This window comes from Plectrocnemia conspersa, unplaced genomic scaffold (assembly GCF_051122295.1).
Source record: "Plectrocnemia conspersa isolate PC_06_02 unplaced genomic scaffold, ASM5112229v1 ptg000007l, whole genome shotgun sequence".
In the NCBI taxonomy this organism is placed as follows: domain Eukaryota; kingdom Metazoa; phylum Arthropoda; class Insecta; order Trichoptera; family Polycentropodidae; genus Plectrocnemia; species Plectrocnemia conspersa.
Genome location: NW_028277171.1, coordinates 7,576,808 through 7,598,300, shown reverse-complemented (window position 1 = coordinate 7,598,300; position 21,493 = coordinate 7,576,808). Strand labels below are relative to the sequence as shown.

At 30.1% G+C, this 21,493-nt stretch overlaps 2 protein-coding genes across 3 annotated transcripts in view; both read left to right on the top strand.

Moving 5' to 3' along the window:
* Positions 1–390: 390 nt before the first annotated feature.
* Positions 391–4,431, top strand: aay (phosphoserine phosphatase). The gene is made up of 6 exons (XM_088188847.1): positions 391–552; positions 1,354–1,554; positions 1,628–1,762; positions 1,916–2,061; positions 4,012–4,173; positions 4,244–4,431. The coding sequence occupies exons 1-6, from the start codon at positions 530–532 to the stop codon at positions 4,345–4,347; spliced, it is 771 nt and encodes a 256-aa protein (XP_088044973.1). The 5' UTR covers positions 391–529; the 3' UTR covers positions 4,348–4,431.
* A 5,374-nt stretch (positions 4,432–9,805) lies between these two features.
* Samuel (SAM-motif ubiquitously expressed punctatedly localized protein) overlaps positions 9,806–21,493 on the top strand; it is a 230,096-nt gene continuing 218,408 nt past the window's right edge. The window contains exon 1 of one of the 2 annotated variants that reach the window (XM_088188786.1): positions 9,806–10,253. In XM_088188786.1, the coding sequence (XP_088044912.1) occupies positions 10,034–10,253 (220 nt within the window). In that variant the 5' untranslated portion in view covers positions 9,806–10,033. The remainder of the gene's footprint in view (positions 10,254–21,493) is intronic. The other variant, XM_088188790.1, reaches the window with a different exon arrangement.

The window sequence follows — 21,493 nt, the reverse complement described above, 5'->3', positions numbered from 1 at the left end:
TTATTTTTTACATTGCATTATAGTAGGAACGTGTTTTGCTTCTTGGTTCGAATAATTGGTAGTAATACGGTTGGAAAAGTAAGTACATATATGTATGATGCTTGCGTTAGTTTTCGAACGTATGTTATAATCTCAGTGATTTCACACTCAATTTTATGTATTGTATAGTATGTTTTTATTCATATAAATTGAAAATATTATTTTGTAATTCAGAATAATATTTTCGATAATACTTAAATAAATCGATCAATCTAGGAAAATGTTTTCACAATAGTCGTTTATCGAGATAATATTATCGTCAGCTGAGCGAAGATGATTCAATATTGAATGATGAGTTGTTGTTACTTGGTGATAATGGAGATGTGTGCGCGCGCACAATAAAACTGGGGCTCGCAGCCGTCTGCGCGTAGTCTCAGTTGAACAGTGGTGGGAGCAACACATCGACTGGACCGGTGCGGGTTAACGACACTTTCTTTTCAAAGGAGACTTTTAGGGTGGGATCATTCCGGTTTTTAACCACCTGTCTAAGATGAACTGCATCGACATGAATTGGTGAGTTTATAATACTTTTTATACATTGCTTCAATAGTTAACTAAAATACGGTAGGTCAAGATGGGTTTTAATCAAGTTTTGTCTATATTTCGAAATCGATATGTTGAAGGTTATATTAAATATTTTTATTTAGTATATACTGATATTTTGTAACGTGTTTGATTTACAGTATTAAATATTATCTTAGATATTTTTTATTGGAATGTCATATGATTTCGGGAGTTGTTACTGAATACAGCCTAGACAACTGTGAGACAAAAAAGTGGTATATTTATTTGAAGAAAAGTAATTTCTAAAATATACTATATATAATATTTTTTTAAGCTAAGATAGGTTACTTATGTTTATTTATTAATCATTAAAATCATAGATACTTAAATCTTTAAAATATTTCCTATATAAAATTGCTTTATATTATTTATTTAGAATCAAATGTAGATTTTTTAGTTTATGTTCACTATGCTCAAATTCTCTTACTATTAGTCATTTATTGACTTCAATTGGACATTGCTTTATTCAACAGTATTAAAATTTTAAATCGATCACTTTTACATCATATTGAATATGCATGTTTTTTTTCAAAATAAAAATCTCCGCGACTATATAACGACTAGTGTTGTTTCATTCACTTTAGTGCATAATAGCGCGACTAACAATGCGCGATCGTTTATTTTTAACTGTTGTGGCAGTATGTATTGAGTCAGTAGACGTATTCATTGAAACTAATTTAGCTATGGAATATTCCACTTGACCATATTTTTTAAAAATACAGTGAGTAATTTAAGTATCTTTTCTTTCAGCTTAACGCATAATCTCCCCATGAACACATTCAAGACGCTCGGATTCCTTTCGATCAGCGTCATGTCTTCAGAATGCAACATAAGAGAAATCTGGAGACATGCCGACGCGGTTTGCTTCGACGTTGATTCAACAGTCATCAGAGAAGAAGGAATAGATGAACTAGCCAAGTTTTGCGGGAAGGGAGAAGAAGTAAAAAAATTGTAAGAAACTATTACAATATAACATACTTTTCCATTTAAGAGTTGCTTTTATATTACACATTTATGTATATAGAACCAAAGAAGCGATGAAAGGCGCCATGACCTTCCAAGACGCTTTGAGGCGGAGACTGAACATAATCAATCCTTGTTTGCAGCAAATTAAAGAGTTCATTAAACTGCATCCATCTAGCTTAACGCCCGGAATCAAGTGAGTTGAATAAATAATGTGTTATTGTTAAACATAATCAATACGATAATGTATCATAACGTCAGCCTATGACCTTGTCTTAAACCATGCGTTCCATATGAATGCAAGTCGACAAACATGATATGAAATTACATAAATGTCCGTTCCTTTCAGGGACTTAGTGAAGGCCTTGCAGAGCAGAGGAGTTCCCGTTTATCTGGTATCAGGTGGCTTCAGATGCCTCATCCATCCAGTGGCAGAGCAAATCGGAGTTCCGATAGAAAACGTATTCGCGAATAAGCTGAAGTTCTACTTCAACGGTAATTATATTATTTTAATTCATAGCTTTATATGAAATTATATTACTTACGATAGCTGTGCAATCAAAGTGTTTAATGTAGCAGACCAACTGATTAAAGTTTAATCGCTTTAATGAACAATTTTAATGATTTGATGAACCGGTTTCATCTGGATGTATTATTTAGCTTTGCCCTTTAACACATTTGCTGTTTGATGATGCAAATAACACGATTAAATTCATATACAAGGTCTGATTGAACTTAGTTAGGATATACGTGAAAAACACGCTTCTCTTTGTCATATCAATTGTATAATATGATTCGAAATGTTTTTGAAGAAATAAAAATCATTACTTACACTCTCATTTTTTTAAAGAATCTTGCTATATTTTATTATTAGAAGAGTATAGTAGACTGCTGGTTTATAATAAATCTATTATAGCAAATGTATAAAGCGACATGTTTTTGCTTAAATAAAAATCGTTGCTTACACTCAAATATAAATTTGATGATATTTCATACTATTTTTTTTTCAAACTTTGATATATTTATATATATCAGAAGAGTCTAAACCACATTGCAGATATATAATAAATCTGTATAATATCAAATGTATAAAGCGGAATGTTTTTGAAGAAATAAAAATCGTTCTTCAAACTCAAATATACATTTGATGATATTTAAATATATTATGATATTACACTTTATTTTTTTTGTTAAAGACCTGTGGTACAAATCAATTAATAATATCTCAAAGTCATGGGTTCGAATCCCATATATACTGTTTTTTAATTTATAATATGTCTGGGAGATCAGAGCTAGTGATTATTTTATAATTTTAAATCCGATTATGTTTTCCTAGATTTTCTTATTCTCACGGATGAGTATCACTTAAATAAAATCAAGCTAGATCTATTAATTATTAGTTATAATAATGTTTAAAATTAATAAAATATATGTCACTGATTTACAAACTTTTATGTCAGTCTGATGTATCATTACTAAGTAGTTATGGATCGTGTTTATCCCATTGTAACGTATTAGGCTAACGCCTCTCGCATTGCAATAGAAGATTTACAAATATTGATATTAAAATTAAATAAAAATAGGATAGAAACAGTAATATTTTGCCCTTATTAAATATTCAGTTGTAGAGAAAGACAAATCATTTATAAATATATTTTTAACATCAAATTGCTATATATTTATATCTATGAGAGTTAAGTCCATAATTTTACGCATTCAAATGAGATGTGTAAAAAATATTTCTTATTTTAAAGAAAATATTATTTCTTTAAAAAAATCGCTCTATAATATTGATTTTATGTAAAATATTGACTGTAACATTAAAAATAATCAATTATTTATTTCAATTATATTAAAATAAACAAATATAAAATTAAGATAAAATATAATCAATAATACCTAATTTATTTATGTGTAATTTATAGCATAAGTAAAAAATACTTTAATCGTGTTTTTTATAAAAGTAAAAATTTCTAGTAAACATTTTTATGTATTCTATATCAACGCCAATAACACACGTTTTCAAAAACGATTAACGTTAATTAAGAATATTTTTTTAAAATGTAAATATTTACCAGTTTTACACCGATAACGGTATATTCACTAATATTTTAACCGGAAAATATAATCAATGACCTCAAAAGTATTTATTTTTGGTCTCGTATCAACCCCTTAATTTGCGCAATCAAACTGTTTATTTGTGTTTACACCATAATTTATCTCAACATACACACGAAACCAGATTCGATTTTATTAGCTCCAGTTTCATCCGGTTTTTGGCTTATTGTTTACATTTTTTAATTAGTATACCACGACTTGGATTCATGATCACATATGCTATCAAACCGGTCGAAACTAGCAGAGCATATTAAATTTGATTGGATTATGAAACTAATAACCGAATATTACTAGTTTTGATTGATGATAATTTTATTTTATTTCCAGGTGATTATGCCGGTTTTGATGAAACAGAGCCAACTTCGCGAAGTGGTGGAAAAGGGGTGGTTATAGGAAAGTTGAAGGAGCTCAACAATTACCAAAGGATAGTGATGATTGGTGATGGTGCCACCGATTTGGAAGCTAGTCCTCCAGCCAATGCTTTCATCGGTATGTTATTTTTTTATTATGAACAATAATTACTTATAAAAAACTCAATAAATATCATTTTTGATTATAGGCTTTGGAGGCAACGTGCTAAGAGAAGAAGTTAAGAAGAAGTCTCAGTGGTACGTGACCGATCTTCGTGAGCTGCTCGATACATTGGCGATCCAATCTAAATGATTTAATTATATTCAAGTAATTTTAGTTTCTATAAAAAATGTTTTTATTACGTATCTGTGATTTAATAAAAAAAACTACTTGTGATATTATATTTTTATAATATTGTATTTTGACGATGAAATTGGTATGAATGAACACACAGATAAATATTTTTATAAAAAAATATTTTAATTCAATATTTAGATGGATAAAAGTACATATTTATTTTTATATTATAGTATAATGTAAGTTTATTTAAGCAATAATAATAAATTTATATATAATAAATATGTTTTTATTTTCTTAATGATAAATGTTTAATGATCAACATTTCCAAGTAAAAATATGTTATTAAGAATATTAGGTGTTTGGGTAAAGTACCTACAGTAGATTCAGTATAAAAATAACTTAAGTTGACCATTATGAACTTTCAAGACAAAATAACACTATTTGAGCTCTAGGGTAACTGGCGTTATTTTAGAAAAAAATTATATGCTACTTTTTTGGCATTTATTTTACTGTACTACTAAACAAAGCTATTTTCATATAACGCATGAATTTAGCCACAAATGGAAAAATACTTATTTTAATAAAGGTTTTTAACTTAGCTTAATTTATTTACCATCTGCTTTCATTGATGTAATTAATAAAAATATTATTAAACAGAAAGATTAAATTATATTTTATTAGACAAAAATAATATTTTTCATGAGTATAAAAAAAAATCATAGTACATATACAAAAACGATCGTAAGTTTAAACTGCTCTTCGTTGATTTATCAATGGGTACATTCGCTAATGATATTTTTTTAATATTTGCAATGATAAATGTGATACTTATAAGACGATTAAATTGTTGATAATGATTTTTTCAATAAAAAGGAGATATTTTTTTCTAATAATATATAGTTATATTATTGAAAAATAAAAGAAAAAAATAATTTGAATAAAATAAAATTGTTACCATATTTTATTAGTTGATTTGATTTTTTTGGCAACCGCACGTGTGTTTAATAAAAAAAATGCCACCCACATAGAAATGCATTCGACGTGAAACGAAGAAAATATCTGAATGAAACTGTCAATAACAGAATACACACGCAAAATAACAGATAAAAAAACAGCAAAAATAATTTCAAAGGAAAAGCAACACATTCACAAAAAACTTTTAATGACGTAAAGCACTTTATTGCACACAAATATTATTGCGTTAATATAATAGTCAGATGTTTAACAATCTGCTAAAAAACACATTTTTTAACACAGCTGCGTCATAAAAAAAATACTTTTATAGTCTCTAACAACATAGAAACCCGTAACTATGCAAGAGGTGCATTTGCATTAAACCACCGTGACAAGTGTTAATAAATAGAGCCTATAAGTAGAAAAACTATCTCTTAGTACACAGTTGCAGGTAGATAGTACGAATATAATAACAAAAAAAATACCACCACAAGCGAGCTTTTTTGCTGGCGATTGCGGATATTTTGTAAGTAAAAGCCAATTTAGAGAATTAAAGTAGTATTTTAGCTTTTATATTTTATAATTTTATACTAGCAGTCTACACAGAGCTGATCAAGAGACAACGAACCAAGTCCAGTATTGCCCTAATAATAGTAAAAATCCAAAATATATTTAATATTTGAAAAAATGTGTATGGCAAATATACATTGGCAAGCAATAAACACAATAAAGCGTATACCGAACGAAAAAAACTTTAAAATAAAATATCATAGCTGAAAATTATTATTTACTTTTCTGTGAAAATTGATACCTGCAGTTAACTTTCCTGCTCATGCGCAAAAATTGACTGTTTGGTACGTATTGTGGTCAGGTGGCGTCATTCGGCTTTACTTTTTTGAAAACAATGAAAGTCGGACTGTAACAGACAATGATGAGCGTTATAGGCGAGTGCAACGTTGGATGTTTTGTGTGAAAAATTAGATAGAAGAAATTTTTATTAGCATAAATTTTTATTTTTAATATATTATATATCAGTATAAATTTACTAAGGTGTCATTGTTCTATACTTTATTATAAAAATGCTAATGGATGAGCTTAAGAAATTTTTATTTTAAAAGTCTTCTGTAAATCTGAAATGATTCGAATCTATCTTTTTTCAAAAATATTTACATACTTTTAGTGGTGATATGTTGTTAGCATAAAAACAATATTTATGTTAATTTGCCCATTTTTGATCGTAATATTATATTATTTATTCCAAATTTTTATTAAAAAATGCTATTAAGCAAATTTTTCAAAAATATATATTATATCACTCGTGACTAACTTCATACGTTATACATGCATCTATACTGATCTAAGCGTATAATGACTTAAAAATCTTTTTATATTTCGATAAATTCTTCAAAATATTTTCCTGAAATTCCATGAATTCATGATTGATTTCACATTGCCGGCCACACATGACTGACTGACGTGTGCTCCGGTCGGCCTGTGGGTCTATTTGCGTACCCGGTTGACACGCTCCCGTCCCGGCGGGACTCGTGACCTCACGACCTCGACGTCCCGACCCAAAATAACCTCGCAGCTCCGACACACGGTCGACCGAGATGCACCCACCGAACGACGCGCGCGATTCTTTTATGCACTCTATTTATCGCCAGGCCGACGATTGCCAAATCGATGGTGGACTGGTCTAATAGTTTAATCACTCTAATTAGTGTCTGAAAATATTATGATTTGCTCTATCGGTCTACTTTGGGAACCGCATCATAGCGAAAATTTGTTATTAATTTATAAAATTCGGGAAGTTGCTGATATTTTAGTTACTCTATATGAAATTTTGCGCTGCGCTGCCAAATAACATTATTAGGTTGCTTAGTGAAATAGCAGTATTTAATAAATCTGTATCAAGAAAGCGTCGGCTGAATCTCCGTGGATGCAGCTCTAGGAGTTGCAGTCTCTGGCGGCGCTTATTTAGAGAATCGGTTTTGAAATGTACGTGTGGCACTTATTTAGAAAATCTTGTTTTAAAATGGTGGTTATTCAATTATTTAAGAAAACCGTAACTTCATTAAAAAAATTGAGAAAAAAGTAGAGAAGGCAATAACGTTTAAAATGTGCCATAGCTCGAACAGCCATTAAAAGCCGATGGCTCAATATGTGTGCTATGCTCGCTCCAAATATTAGTGTACGGTGGCACAACTGTATATAGCAGAACCCATTTGTAAATTATTTTATAATATAAAGCATGAATATTTCCAGCTTTTTAGCATCAAAAATTATTCAAATAGCTTAAAAAAACATAAGAAGTAAAAGAAAAAAACGTTTTAATATTAAAATTAGAATAAAAATAATACATTTTTACTCATTAATAAGAGATAAAACAAAATTTGATGATACGATAACAGTCTTAGTTCTAATTATTTCAATATAAAGATTATTTTAAAATACATCTTGTGAATAATTCCTCCTGATCCACCATTTTGTTTCAAAATGGCGTCTTATTATATTAAATAAAAATTCGTAGTTTAGTTAGATAAAAAGTAAGTAGGTCAAAAATAATATATAATAAATATTAAAATAAAAATAAAATAAAAACATTTTTTACACACTTTTCTACACATAGATCTACCTATTTATTGCGGCCTTTGTTCAAAAGATTTTTTTTATTTAATAATAATTTTACATTTTCAAGTAAGGATTAAAATAACACTCACATATATTAAAAGCTAAACAAAATACAATATTTTATGATAATATCAGGCGCGTACGGTAAGATACGTTCGCTTTCGCTCGCCCGCGTGTTAAGTGACGAGATTGAGTGAGAAATAAGGGCGTTATATGTGTTCCGCACACCCACTTCTTCTCACTCACTCTCGTCATTTAACACGCGAAGGAGCGAAAGGGAATATATTTCACCGTACGCGCCTGGATAATACATGGCACTGTTTATCATATACAAGCTTTTAAATATTTGTTGGTATTGAAGATGTTGCGACTTATGTTGATGATTGTTTTATTATTTTTTATTTTTAATTACAGCAGCTTATAGATATACTAACTAATATACTTAGTATTTGTCTCATTTGATTAGTTAGCAACGGATTTTTTTAGCTGGAAAATCAATATAAAATCATTCATCAACATTTTAAAACTTTTTTTTTAATTCAGGTTTGCATTGCATCTAATTTTTATTTAGGTAATTTTCAATAATTATATTAAAGGTTAGAAAAATCTAATCTGTGATGATCGATCGAAATAATAATTATATAATAATCACTAATTTCGATCTTCAATTGACGATAGAAATTTAAAAAAAAAATAAGATTCATACGGGATTCGAACCCCTCTTTCGGGTATTAGTCACATTGTAAGTGTGTTTTGTCGTTTAAGTTTTTAAACATTTAAATCATTTCGTAATGTTAATCAAAAATCTAAAATTGCATATCTTGTCTGATAATACATGTTCTGTAATTTCCAAGAACGGCAGAATTTTGTTCCTTTAATCGTATACCTGCTTTATATGTAGCATTGCGCCACACCATATTCACATTTCATTACTCTAAAAATCCATAAATTTATGATATAGGGCTCGAGATTCAATTGCATAATATTGATATATCATTCATCCCTTATAATAAAGTAACAAGTAATGCTGTTTAAATATAAATTAAAAACTTCAAATATTTCACTGCAAATTTGGAATTTCTAGCTGTGTTAATAAAACAAACTGACTCTGGTTTTTTAATTTAATTGCTAGCTTTTGATAAAAAGACGTAAAATTTCATACTAAGCATCACTATATACGACTATTTATAATTAATATAGTCGAGAGATGAAAAAACAATTTTCAACTGTATATATAAAATGCATGCTTTACAGATTATTAATACACTACAAATAACAATGATATAGTTACGAAAATATGTATATTTTATATACAAAATATCATTTTATAAAAAAACATTAAATATTTTAATTGTATTAATTTGATTCACATACTGAAATAATAAAAAATACTATGAGTGGATAGATTGCTTTCCATATTATTTATTACAAAAATAGCTTCCATGCTTGACCATCGATTAAAATAGATATTATTATACATATTTGTATGATTATGGCATAAGCATTTGTTTAATAAATCTTATTTAGTATACATGTAATGTATCTTGAAAAGTTTGAGCTTCAAATTGAAGCTTTGACAATCTCGTCAGCTAATGAAATTTCTATGAGTTTGAATACCACTGATTTAGGCAAGTATAGATTTTATGTGGAACTTAAGAAAGCACCAGTTCCTTTCAGAACGTACAATATATTTGTAAATTAGAATTTAATTAAATAGTGTATACGGGAGTCATGAACCAAAGCTCTCCCATCTGGATAATGGGTTCAACTAGAAGTTGGCTCTGGTCGAGTCTCGTGCGTCAACTCTTGTATTTTGAACTTTCAACTCTAAAAATAAATGTCGGGCTTCGGCAGCAGGTCACCCTTTACCAGTTCACGACGGCTGCCCACCAGACTTGCAACACTAACACCGTGCTCCATCTTTCAGTATATCAAAATCATCTAAAAAGTAATAAAGTGTACGTTCTACCATAGTTGAACTCTGCGCTCGTGTCAAGCGCCCTGTTTTATCAGTCAGCTTTCACTGATAAAGTAACTCTTATCTTGACCCGATTGCTCCAGTCAAATTTAATCGCGTGGCGTGTCAGGTGTTAATGTCGGGTTAAATTAAAAGATGACCGATCAAAAGATTAAAGAGGAAACTGTGGAGCAGCAAGAAGACAGCGGAAGCGGCTTGGACTATTTGGAATACTTGGCTAAGTCTGAAAGAGACGAGAGGAAACGAGGGATAAATCAAGAGTTCGAGTGCCTGAGTAACATTACAAAGGAAAATTTCAGGGAAATTCGTCTGACAAGCATAATCGATCAGCTGCGAAGCAACAACAGGCTGAGATGTAAGTAATTTTTTTGTATATGTTTGTTTATCAAATACTAATAATAATAATTAGCTATTTGACGAGGACAAAAATATGTAATATTCCATTCATAAATATTATAATTTTTAATCTATTTTGAAATGGCTATTGACATCTATAGACGCAAATTATCACTAAAATATAACTATTAAATTTTTTTCACAAAAGATGGCACTAGCAGCATTTAAAAAAAATATTTTTATATATTAATAATCCGTTTTTGTAAAATTACCTTTGCCGTCACTAGCCTGAATCTATACTTTTCTTTATATATTTAATAATATATTATAAAGTTATTAATTTACCACAATTAGATAGCAAAAACTTATATTAAAAAATATTTTGATACATCTATGACTTTAATGTTTCATCACATAGTTTAATTAAAAAAAAATAAAATCTGTGTAACTATTTTTTTAATTGCATTTAACGCATAGAAAACACTTGTCGATAATAATTGAGATCCAGAGGTGAGAACACATTTTGACATATACCGAATATACGTAGTTCTAGGACATTTAGACATTTACAAATGCCCTGTAGGTATATTTATATTGGAGAATATGATTTAATGGTAGAAAAACAGTTTGATATATTATATCTGGTTTGGAGCTGCAGTCTCTGAGGGCGCCCATAAGAAGTTGTAGCATAATGAGGGAGCTTGGCCGGTCAAGGGCGGAGCCCCGGGGACGGGGCTCCGCCACCTTTCACCAGATCAAAGCTCTTTGCAGAGTTTTGATCTGGTGAAAAAATACAACAATAAATTTGCTTAAGCAAATTAAAAAAAATACGCTAGAATACTGCAGTGAATAAATTATATGTATGACTTTTGAGTGCACCGTTATCGATGAAAACAACTTGTTATATGTAAATAACGTCATTTACGAGGAGAGCATTTGCCAACTCTTGAATTTGGCCAGAAAATTGCATGTCATTTTATGAATTTAAATGAAAGCAAAATATTAAAAAAAACAACTAATAACTGACCAACTTTTGCCCCCTCTATGGAAAATCTGAAATAACGTCCCTGATCTAAACCAAAAGTTCTCAAAAAACAGTCTCGAATCTATTCCGAACATATTTTTTAAGATATATCATATCAGTGAAATCGCATTGAATTACATTTTCACCGTTAGTTACATATATTTTTACCAGTGATAATATAATTTATCTATCAGATGCTAGTAAAATTATATGATTTCAACTTTTTCATATTTAGTATATACATTTACATATTTATAATGATTATTTAAAATAGAAGATATTATTTTAACTAATTATTATTTTTTAGCATTTATCTTTATACAGATCATATATTTTTTTAAATTATCGATAAAACACAGGAAATTGAGGTAAGCTGTTTACATGATTATTATCATTATATATAGTTATATTCTGACCCTATAAAGCATTTTACCATAATAACAAGTTCAAAACATTTTGCACACATTACAAAAACGTTATTTTGTGGTTTTAATGAATGAAATTCAAGTATTTATTGCTAGTTCGCTAGATGCAAGTGCTACAGTACTACGGTGGAGGTTTTTCCGCATATAATAATTAATTTAACCTGAAATATCCTGGCTGTTGTGAAGGTCAGTGTTTTAGACATTTGTATAGGTTTTATTAAACATGGAAAACACATCTCAACTGCAGAAAAATTCCTAAACGAGCATTTAAACTTGACTGAGACACAGTATATCTGCGTTAAAGAAAATATACAAAAAACACTGTTTCCTCAGTTCACGACAAAATGGGCTGCTGCATCAATAAAAAAAATCGTTTTATCAACAATAATCAAGAATGGTTAAATACGGAGTTTATATTCGACTTCGAAAATACAGAAGGACCTTCATGGGATATGCCAACAGAATCTGGAATTAAAAGAGGTAGACCTTGTAAAGATTATGCAGTATCTTTCAAAGTAACAAAGAGAAGAAAATTCACTCAATTTATTCAACATTCTGGAGTCGATCAGATTAGATTTTTATATATGCAAGGACTGAGATCTATTGTGTGAAACAACACAAGCTAATATTATTGAAAAAGAAAAAGATTTGTCACCTGAATCAGTGAAAAGTTTATTAACTCGACTTGAAGATCATGTGTAAGATGCACCATTTTTATCCAAAGAAGAAGCTCTAGCTATTTTGATTGATATAAATATATCTAGAGACAATTATCAGCTATTAAAAAATCATACAAAACATTAGCAGAAGTTTTAGGTAATAGTTTTACGCCCGTCTATGTTAGAATTTTTTTTTAAAAAAAAGGAACAAATAGGCGCAGAATTTTATTGCTAATTCTAATATTTAATACTTAAATATATAAATCGTAATATCCAACTTTCGGCAAAATTCACTAGTTGTTAAAAGCTTAACGAAATTTTGAAATTTAAATTTATTTTTAATACTTTTCTAAATTAATCTAGCTGCCGAGGGCATTGGTTTTCTACTATTTTTTCCCCGCTTGTGTGACACATGTCAGCCGCCATATAACAATTATATCGAATTTTCATATCATGTTTAATTTGAAATTTTTAACGATATATTTATAGAGAATGCATGACATATCAAATCTTATGTATGTATTTTTCAAAAAAATAAAATTAATTGTGTGAGAAAATTATTTTTATACTATTATAATATATACATATATGGTTTACTCTATTAGCTGAAGAAACCCAAGAAACCTTAATCTAGAGTGGTTAGCATAACTCTTTTTGGACAAACATTTGACTTAACAGCTTTCTGTTGTTTAACTTTCTGTAAATTTAACTTATACATCTTAAAGATATTTTAATAATATGATTTTTTTTATATTAAAATGTACTGTATTTGATTTTAAGCATAATATGTTTACATTTAATAGTATATCATTATTTTCACAATAATTACTCTAATCGTTTAATTTATTCACTTGCATATATTTTTCAGCACTAACGGGTTGATACGTTCTGTTTTATGAACGCATCACACGTACGCGTATATGAAAATACCGTTTCCGTATAGTTAATTAATCTTTAGTTAACAACCCGCAAAAGAATTTAATTAATTAGATGAAAAAGATTACGACCGTGGCGTGCGCTGAATATTGTTCTTGTGTTGTATAACAATTCGTGACATTCCACTTTAAGGTCATCGCAATTATTGTTTGTATTAATGAACTCGTTTAGAAGTCTTTTAGAATTGTATCTATTTATCTTTTATTTATTGTGATTGTAAAAATATATTAATTGCGCAATTTAAGCCATTCCAAAACGGTAACTAAAACGTGACGAATTCTAAATTGGAGCCATTGACGGGGTTTACTGAAGATTGTTGTATAATTAAGAAATTATTGCTCGTTATAGGGAACAGACAAAAGGTAGCCGAACGTGAAATCGATTCGGCGCGCAAATCAATCAAATTCTATGAATGTGTATGGCAAATTATTAAAAGAAAAACGCGTAAACTTTCACCTAAATAACTGAGGCGTAACATCGATTTTAGATGATTTGTTTCGGATAAAAATTAATGTTTGTAAATGTGTAGATAATAATAAACAATGGATCATCAATAAAAATAGTATAGTCGTTTTTAATAGTAGTGTTATTTTATTGTTAAAACCATTTAATTGTCATGTTTTATTATCAGCATTAAATGTTTAAAATTATATTTTTATTACTGCACTGTTCAACTTTTCATAATCAAGATTATTTTATATATAGCAAGAAATACAATTATATAAAGTAAAAAAAAGTGTTCCTCATTATCAAGGGGTTTGAACATGCCATCTACCAGAATGACTATTCTATCAAACATGTTTCAATGACTTAACTTTTTCTAAAAATATATCAATTATGGTAATACTGATCTTAGGTGTATTTTAAAAATAATATCACGCCAAATAATGTAATTTTGTGTGATATACTGATATGTGCGGTTACTTTGGGTGGTTATCGGTCGAGCGATCCGCATTCACAACCGTGCGCAGTAATTAGGTGTTTCTTCACCGGATATGTAGGTATGTTATGAAGAAAGCGTATAGGAAGCGAGCAAGGTAATATTGTAAAATTAATCATAGCGCTCGTAAATTCTTGTTATGACCGTAAAATCATGCCCCTGTGACGCTCCTTTCGGCCACCGTCCCCGAATGTAAAAACGGCCCTAGATTTGGACTGGTGCGTGACAGGAAATCTAGCTAATTAAAAACAATTAGCATTCTTAAGCTCTTCAGTACAACTGATAATACTAATAGAAAAAAGGCAGAGATTTATGTAGCAAAAAAATGTTTGATATTAATTTACTATTTAAAAATATTTTTAAAGTTATAATCAAGAGTTCATGAATTTTTGAATTTCTGCATTGCAAATACGAAAATGAAACTCAGATAGAAAATCAACCAATACCATTAGAACAAATAGATCAAACGATACAATCAGATCAACCACGGCAAAAACGGCATAAACGGCAAAAAAAATATGAAGATATTACGTAAAAGATTTTAAATATTGTCATCCAAAAATCTTATGATAATGAAAACTTTAAAAAGCCTCACCCTACAAAAAAATCTTAGATCGAATAAAAATTTAGCAATTGTTGTACGAACTAGCATTTCAATTAATATTGGCGATCCGCGCTATCGATATAGTGACACGCGCTCCGCCTAACGAAGCCGAGCATTCTTGAAATATCGTAATTTGTTTATGATATGCATTTAAAATTTTAATCCTTTCTCAGACTTCAACCCAAGTTATCAACGAAAGTATTTCTGCTTAAAATGCCACTGTCTACACAAGAAATCCAACGGGAAAGGTGATCTGAAAAATGTGATAACGTGGCACTTGGCGTTGCTGAAAGTTAGTCAATTGTTAGTCAATCCAAATTTATGCGAACACTGAAATAATTTCAGGACATCAGCATATAATAAATATTCGGAGTTATTAATTGGCGCATGTAGGTATGTCGTTGATAAAAAGCAAGAAGAGCAGGGAGCCCAGATCGGGTCCCTGTAGTACATTAGAATTAGGAATTGCAATAATACCGGTATTACCAAGAGAAAAAATAAAATATTAGCAAAACCCAAGCAACTATTGCTTCAATATATTTAGTATTTTAACCGCAAAATATTTTAAATAAAGCATTTTTATTGATTATAAAAAAAATATTTTCGAAAATTCAGGCGCCAAATCTTCTTTTAGAATAATAAATCTAGGACAACATCGTATTTGGATAGGAAGCAATTATGCTCAAGTAAGGGTCGCTAATGAGACGATAGTAGCTAATGAGACCAAGCCCCGCGGCAAAAAATACCGGTATTGCAATTCCTAGTAGTGATAAAGAATGCTATTAAGATCCTAAGCGAAATTCGCAGTCGAAATGGGAACTACAGGCTTTTCACTAACACTGTAAGAGCATGGACTAGCAACACAAATATCTTCTACACAAAATACCGGTATTACCGATATTGAAATCTCTAACCAAAATGAGCGAAATACTCATGCCATAGCTTACATATTGACGTCAGCGACTAATGTAACTCGAAAAAAGCTTACAAGACCGTTCGAGAAACCGAAGTTGGTTAACTTCCGAAGATGTATCTTATGGCAAACTTTCTCAAATACGACTACATCGAGCATAATTTTAAAATTGAGGGATTTTGATACTGCCTTCAAAAAGCACAAGAGGTTAGTGACCGTGGAACGACGCGGACGAAACCCATGTTGTTGGTCTACTAGCGCTTGCAAACATTGATTGATATGTATGTAAAGAATAATATCAAATTGCTTAGCATGTGTGGAAGCAATGCGACCGGTCGGAATTTTTTTTTTTTTGACATAATAATTATAAATCACATCAACTAAGAGTACACAGTTCAATCAAGACAGTTGAAAATCTTATATTACAAATTTAAAAGTTAAACTTCTTTCTCGCATCCTAGGTTAAGAAATACTGCTTTAAAAGCTAGCAAACTACTGGAAGAAAAAAACGGTTGCAAAATGTTCTTCAGCTGGTGTGCAACAACTTATCCTTTCTCTTAGTTTGTTTTTGACCAAGTACCATATTTTTTTATTGTGAAAGCGTTTGAAATACTGATCTTGAATATATTTTTTAACGCTTAAATTAAATATTGCACGTTTGAGAAGCACTGGATTGATGTATGTATATAAAAAAAAGTCAGATCTTAATAAGTCCTACTAGTTTGGTTGCCAACGTTTAATTATTTTGTGCGTATGTGGGTAGCAATTTCGCGCTACACGCTTATTATTTAACGCAAAATGTCTTAAAAAATTGAAGGCTGGTGGTACTTGAACCATGACCTTCCAGCTTATATTCCGTTACACTATCATTGTAGTGGCGAAATTTTTGATGGGCGTTTTAGGGATGGAAACAATGTGTGTACTACAGGAGATTTTTACTATTGTAACGCAATCGCGTCGGCGCTGGCTGCGTCCGTGGCACGCATCTGTAAGAACAATCTGAAAGGTACAAAAGAACATTGTGCAAGCGGTTGACCGGAGGCGTCGATGGCGTCGGGCCGGCTTCACGCTCGGGCGCCGGGTCGCCGCAACGGGTCAACCGGCACGCGCCGTTCTCTACACGCACCGTGCTTCTTGCACGATATGTTATATTTATTTTTATTATTATATTGTGTGCTGTATGAAACCGTCTGTTAGAAGAAGGGAATAATTCCGTAGAGTTCATCGACGGGGTATTCAATTGTAACCATTTAAAATAATTACAACCCACTATCTCTAAAAGCAATATCGTTTTTCAAACGTTTGCCAGGGTATGACACAATGCACTTATTATTAAAACGATTATAAAATAATAATACAAAATTCGATGAGAGAAATGAAAGAGCATACATATTCTGAGCTTAAGAAAATTGTATCTGGAGTCCCGCAGGGAAGTGTATTGGGCCCAGGTCTGCCGAGAGGGAGGGGGGGGGAGAGGGCCAACTTCTGGGGCCCAACTCTCGAAAAAAATCAGTGAATTTTTTTACTGCAATAATGGTTTTAATTACCAAGCTTCTTCAGCTATATAACCGACTGCATCACAATCATTGTAACGCGATCGTCGTGAAAAATAATATCAATGTAGATAAAAAAAATACGTTTTATTAGCATTTATACGGTTTGATCGACATTAACCTCAATCTTCATACGTACTAAGTATATATTACATGCTCACGTTTAAAAAGTACCTGGTTCAGTCAAATCTAATGCATTGAATCGGAAGCAATGATAATGTTTATGTATTATAAAAGTAAAAACTCACTTTTCGGCCTCGGAGCCCGTCGACGGGAATTCAAAATTTGGAGATTTCATTACGAAGATTGTTTATCTAGTTTAATCAATGTTTTTCTTCTTATCGCCAACACATTATGTATATATTTAATTTTTATAGTTATAACACACATAGTTAATTTGCAATCCGACTATTTATATTCAGTCAAATCGAACAACGCACATTACGAATTAATGAAAATTATTGTTGCGTAGCAACATTTTATTAATAAAGAATAATTATTTAAAGCTGTTGTCACGTTACTGTCAGCCATTTTGTTTTATATTTGAATGCTTATTTTTCATTGGTCGACAACAAAAGAATACATTAGCGTAGGCTCGAAAATCATAGTGCCAACTCTATTTTTATTTTTATTAATTATAATTAAATATATTTCCTTTGTTTGCTTCTATAATTTAAACAAAACATTACAAAAATACTTTGAAAAAATACGTTATTAAATAAGCAAAAAATCATTAAATTGATTTTAAAACAAATTTAACAACTCAGTGCTTAAAGCAGCATTACTAAAACATGTTTAATATTTTTACCTGACTGAAAGAATACACTAAAAAACTAATCAAAATTTTGTATTAAAAAATAACTAGATAAAAAACATAAAATCTTACTATTACTATATTTTATATTATAAGTCCGATTCTGCGTATTTTCTAATCCTTCAAGATAAAATCTGCAATTTATTTTATACAACTATATATAGTGTTGTTACAATAACATTCTGTTCTAACTAAAAAACATTTTTTTAAATCTTGAGATATTATCTAATGAAGTTTAGATTTTTAGTTTTCGTAGGTGACTCAAGAAGAAATATATAATATAATAACCAAGTTGGCATAGTTCATAAAAATTATCCCTACTTTTTAAATAAGCAAGTTCAAATGACATAGTCGTAGTCATGGACCTGTGACAGATGAGACACGCGACTGTCTCCGCGGTTCACTTGGAACCGGTCATATAGTTAGTGTATTACTGAGAGTGCCACCTAAACGATACTATAACAATCACTTTGACTTCTTAGACACCACCCAAGCGAAACGCACACTAAATTACACGTCTTTCTTTTAAATATGCTCTTCACGCTAAATTACAACTTACTACACTCGTTTCTTCACAAAAATTTAGAAAAGAAAAACTTTCGATTTTGCACTAGCAATTCTTTTACCTTTCTGTTCATTATTTTTTTAACAAAATCATGTGCAGAGGACTATACAATATTATTTTTATATTAAGTACATATACCATACTGTCATACTAGTATGATAGATCAGTCGGTGACTAATACCTGAAAGACCTGGGTTTGAATCCTAGTGTTTTTAACCTCAACCATAATTAATAATTATTATATAATTATAATTTCGATTGATTATTACAGATTAGGGTTTCTTAGGTTTACCTAATATCTCAACATGTACAACAAAGAAGACACGTGATGGAATTGTAGATATCGACGTATCAACACTTGTTCATAAGCGATGATTTTCAGTTGTCCATATTAGCAGTGTAGTGGTCCGCGGGGGAAGGTAAAATCAGCTGACTGAGATCGGTCGACGAGAGTTCTCTCGCCGGCCGGCTAGTTGAGGGTTCTTTTAAATGTCCGAATCCAGAACTTAACAGCTCGGAAATTGATAAAGAAGACATACCAATTCGAAAGCATAAGAATCGCAAATAAAATATTTTTAAAAAATATAAAAAATCCTTACAAATTATAAAATAGAAAAAAAATTAATTAATATAAAAGAAGACAGTAAATATTAATTAGTTCCATACTTACAATTAATGATGATATTATATTTAAACATATTGAGAACAAAAATACTTTTACAAGCTATACATTTGTAGAAGTAATAGTTTGAGGCATAAATATAATTTTTAACATTTTTGAAGACGTTTGCTTTGATTTTACTTGGGCTATAAAGGCGAGCTAAGTATAATTTGTATATTGAGCCATTTGACCTTCAGATTCATTAATATTACGGTATTGGCAAATGTATCGCGTTTGTTATTCACTTTTCGAAAACAACACGCTCAGTAAGCGGGTCGCAGTAAATACGCAGTAAATAAAATATTAATTACGCATCTACAAAGGGTTTTGCAAAGCTGATATATTGATATTTTTAATAAGTACTTTTACTAATTGATATATAATTATACTCACGCATGAGGTTAGTCACAATAAATAAAGAAGATTGCTTGAATGGACCTTTGAATTATTTTAATATTTTTTGTTCTACAGTATACCCCAGCACCAGTGGTGAGTCGATGACTAATACCTGAAAGACCATGGTTCGTATCTCATATGGACCCTAGTATTTTTCAACTACCGCACGTCTGAGAGATAAGAATTAATGATTAATATATAATTATGATAATTTATATCAGATCAGGTTTTTCTAGATTTTTATAAACTCGCAGATAAATATCGTTATAAATTAATAAAAACAAACATTGTATTGTATTAGGCTAACACCTGTCATTTTGTCACGAAAAATTTAAAATAAATAAGTATTTATATATTTATTAAAATAATGTCTGATTTTATAAAATAAAATAAAATAATTTTTACACGTCATATTTAAAATAATCTGTTTATTTTTGAAATAAAATACCTATGCAAAAAATGATATTATACAACATTATGATTAGCATAATACATTATTAAATTTACTACTATACATTATATGTTTTAGGAATAGTAAAGGTTAAAAAGCGGGTAATTTATACCCTCCACAAATTTTCCAAAGCATACTAAATATACCATATTTAGTTTATAAAAATTGAAAATAAAACTAAAAATCTTTTTGACATTATATGAATTTATTAATTAAAAGGAAATATGTATTGGGAAAATATACGTAAAAAAATAATAAAATCCTATTTAGATTTAGAAATAAGTTAGAATAGTATGTTAAATTGAAAATGTTGCAAACGGAGAGATGAAGAATCGATTATATAACATTTATAATTGTATAACAAATAATATTTATGACGTGGGAGGTCACTAATCAATGTAATGAAAATGATTTAATATTATGTGCGCAACTTTAGTGTGGAAATAATAGTGAATTTGTGCAAATTACTCAACTTTTCGTTACTCGACCGTTTCGCTTTAATTAAGTGCTACGGTTGCGGAAACCATTCATCAGTTTCGAATTTTTCTGTAAAAAGTTACCGATTTTTAAATTCGCAGCCTCCGACGGTAAATTGAGTTAGTTTCGGTCAATCATTTCGGCGAGATCTTTGGGTTATCAGTTAAACTCTTCTCCGTGACTGATCAATAAATGAATGATTTAAATATTGTGAACCAAATATTGAAAACTAGCTGTTGTTCAATTAATGGTCTGGTTGTAGATTTTCTATAAATAAAAAAAACTTTTAATAGTGTTAATTTTGTATCTTAATCTACATAATTACTATAATTAAGTTAAATCGGAACATACGATATTAAAAATATTAAAGTATAGTTGGTCGCGTGCTTTGCATATATAATAATGTGTTTGTCAGATTTTTTTTGTTTTCATCGTGAATCAGAAATTTCTAAATGAGAAATTGTGCGTTTTACTGACGATAGGCGAAATGCGATACCATCTAGAGCCAGACGAACGTAGCGGATTCACTAAAAAAGACCATCATATTAATGGCGATTATGTTGTTTTCATGTTTCATGATTAACCGAGCGATTCGAGAATCTTTCCTGACTTTTTATGCTAACGCAATATGGAATGACCACATGCACGATGGACAGATAAGCGGTAACGCTCGCCCATCTTGCGCTCACCTCTGGTCAGAGAATGAGTTATGAAATAAATTATTTTTTATAATTACCGGCATAATAAGGGGAGATTCGGTCTACTAGGATCTCGATCATAACATTACTTAAATATTTATTAAAATACGTTTTAAAATCGAATGTGATTTTATTCCTTTAAT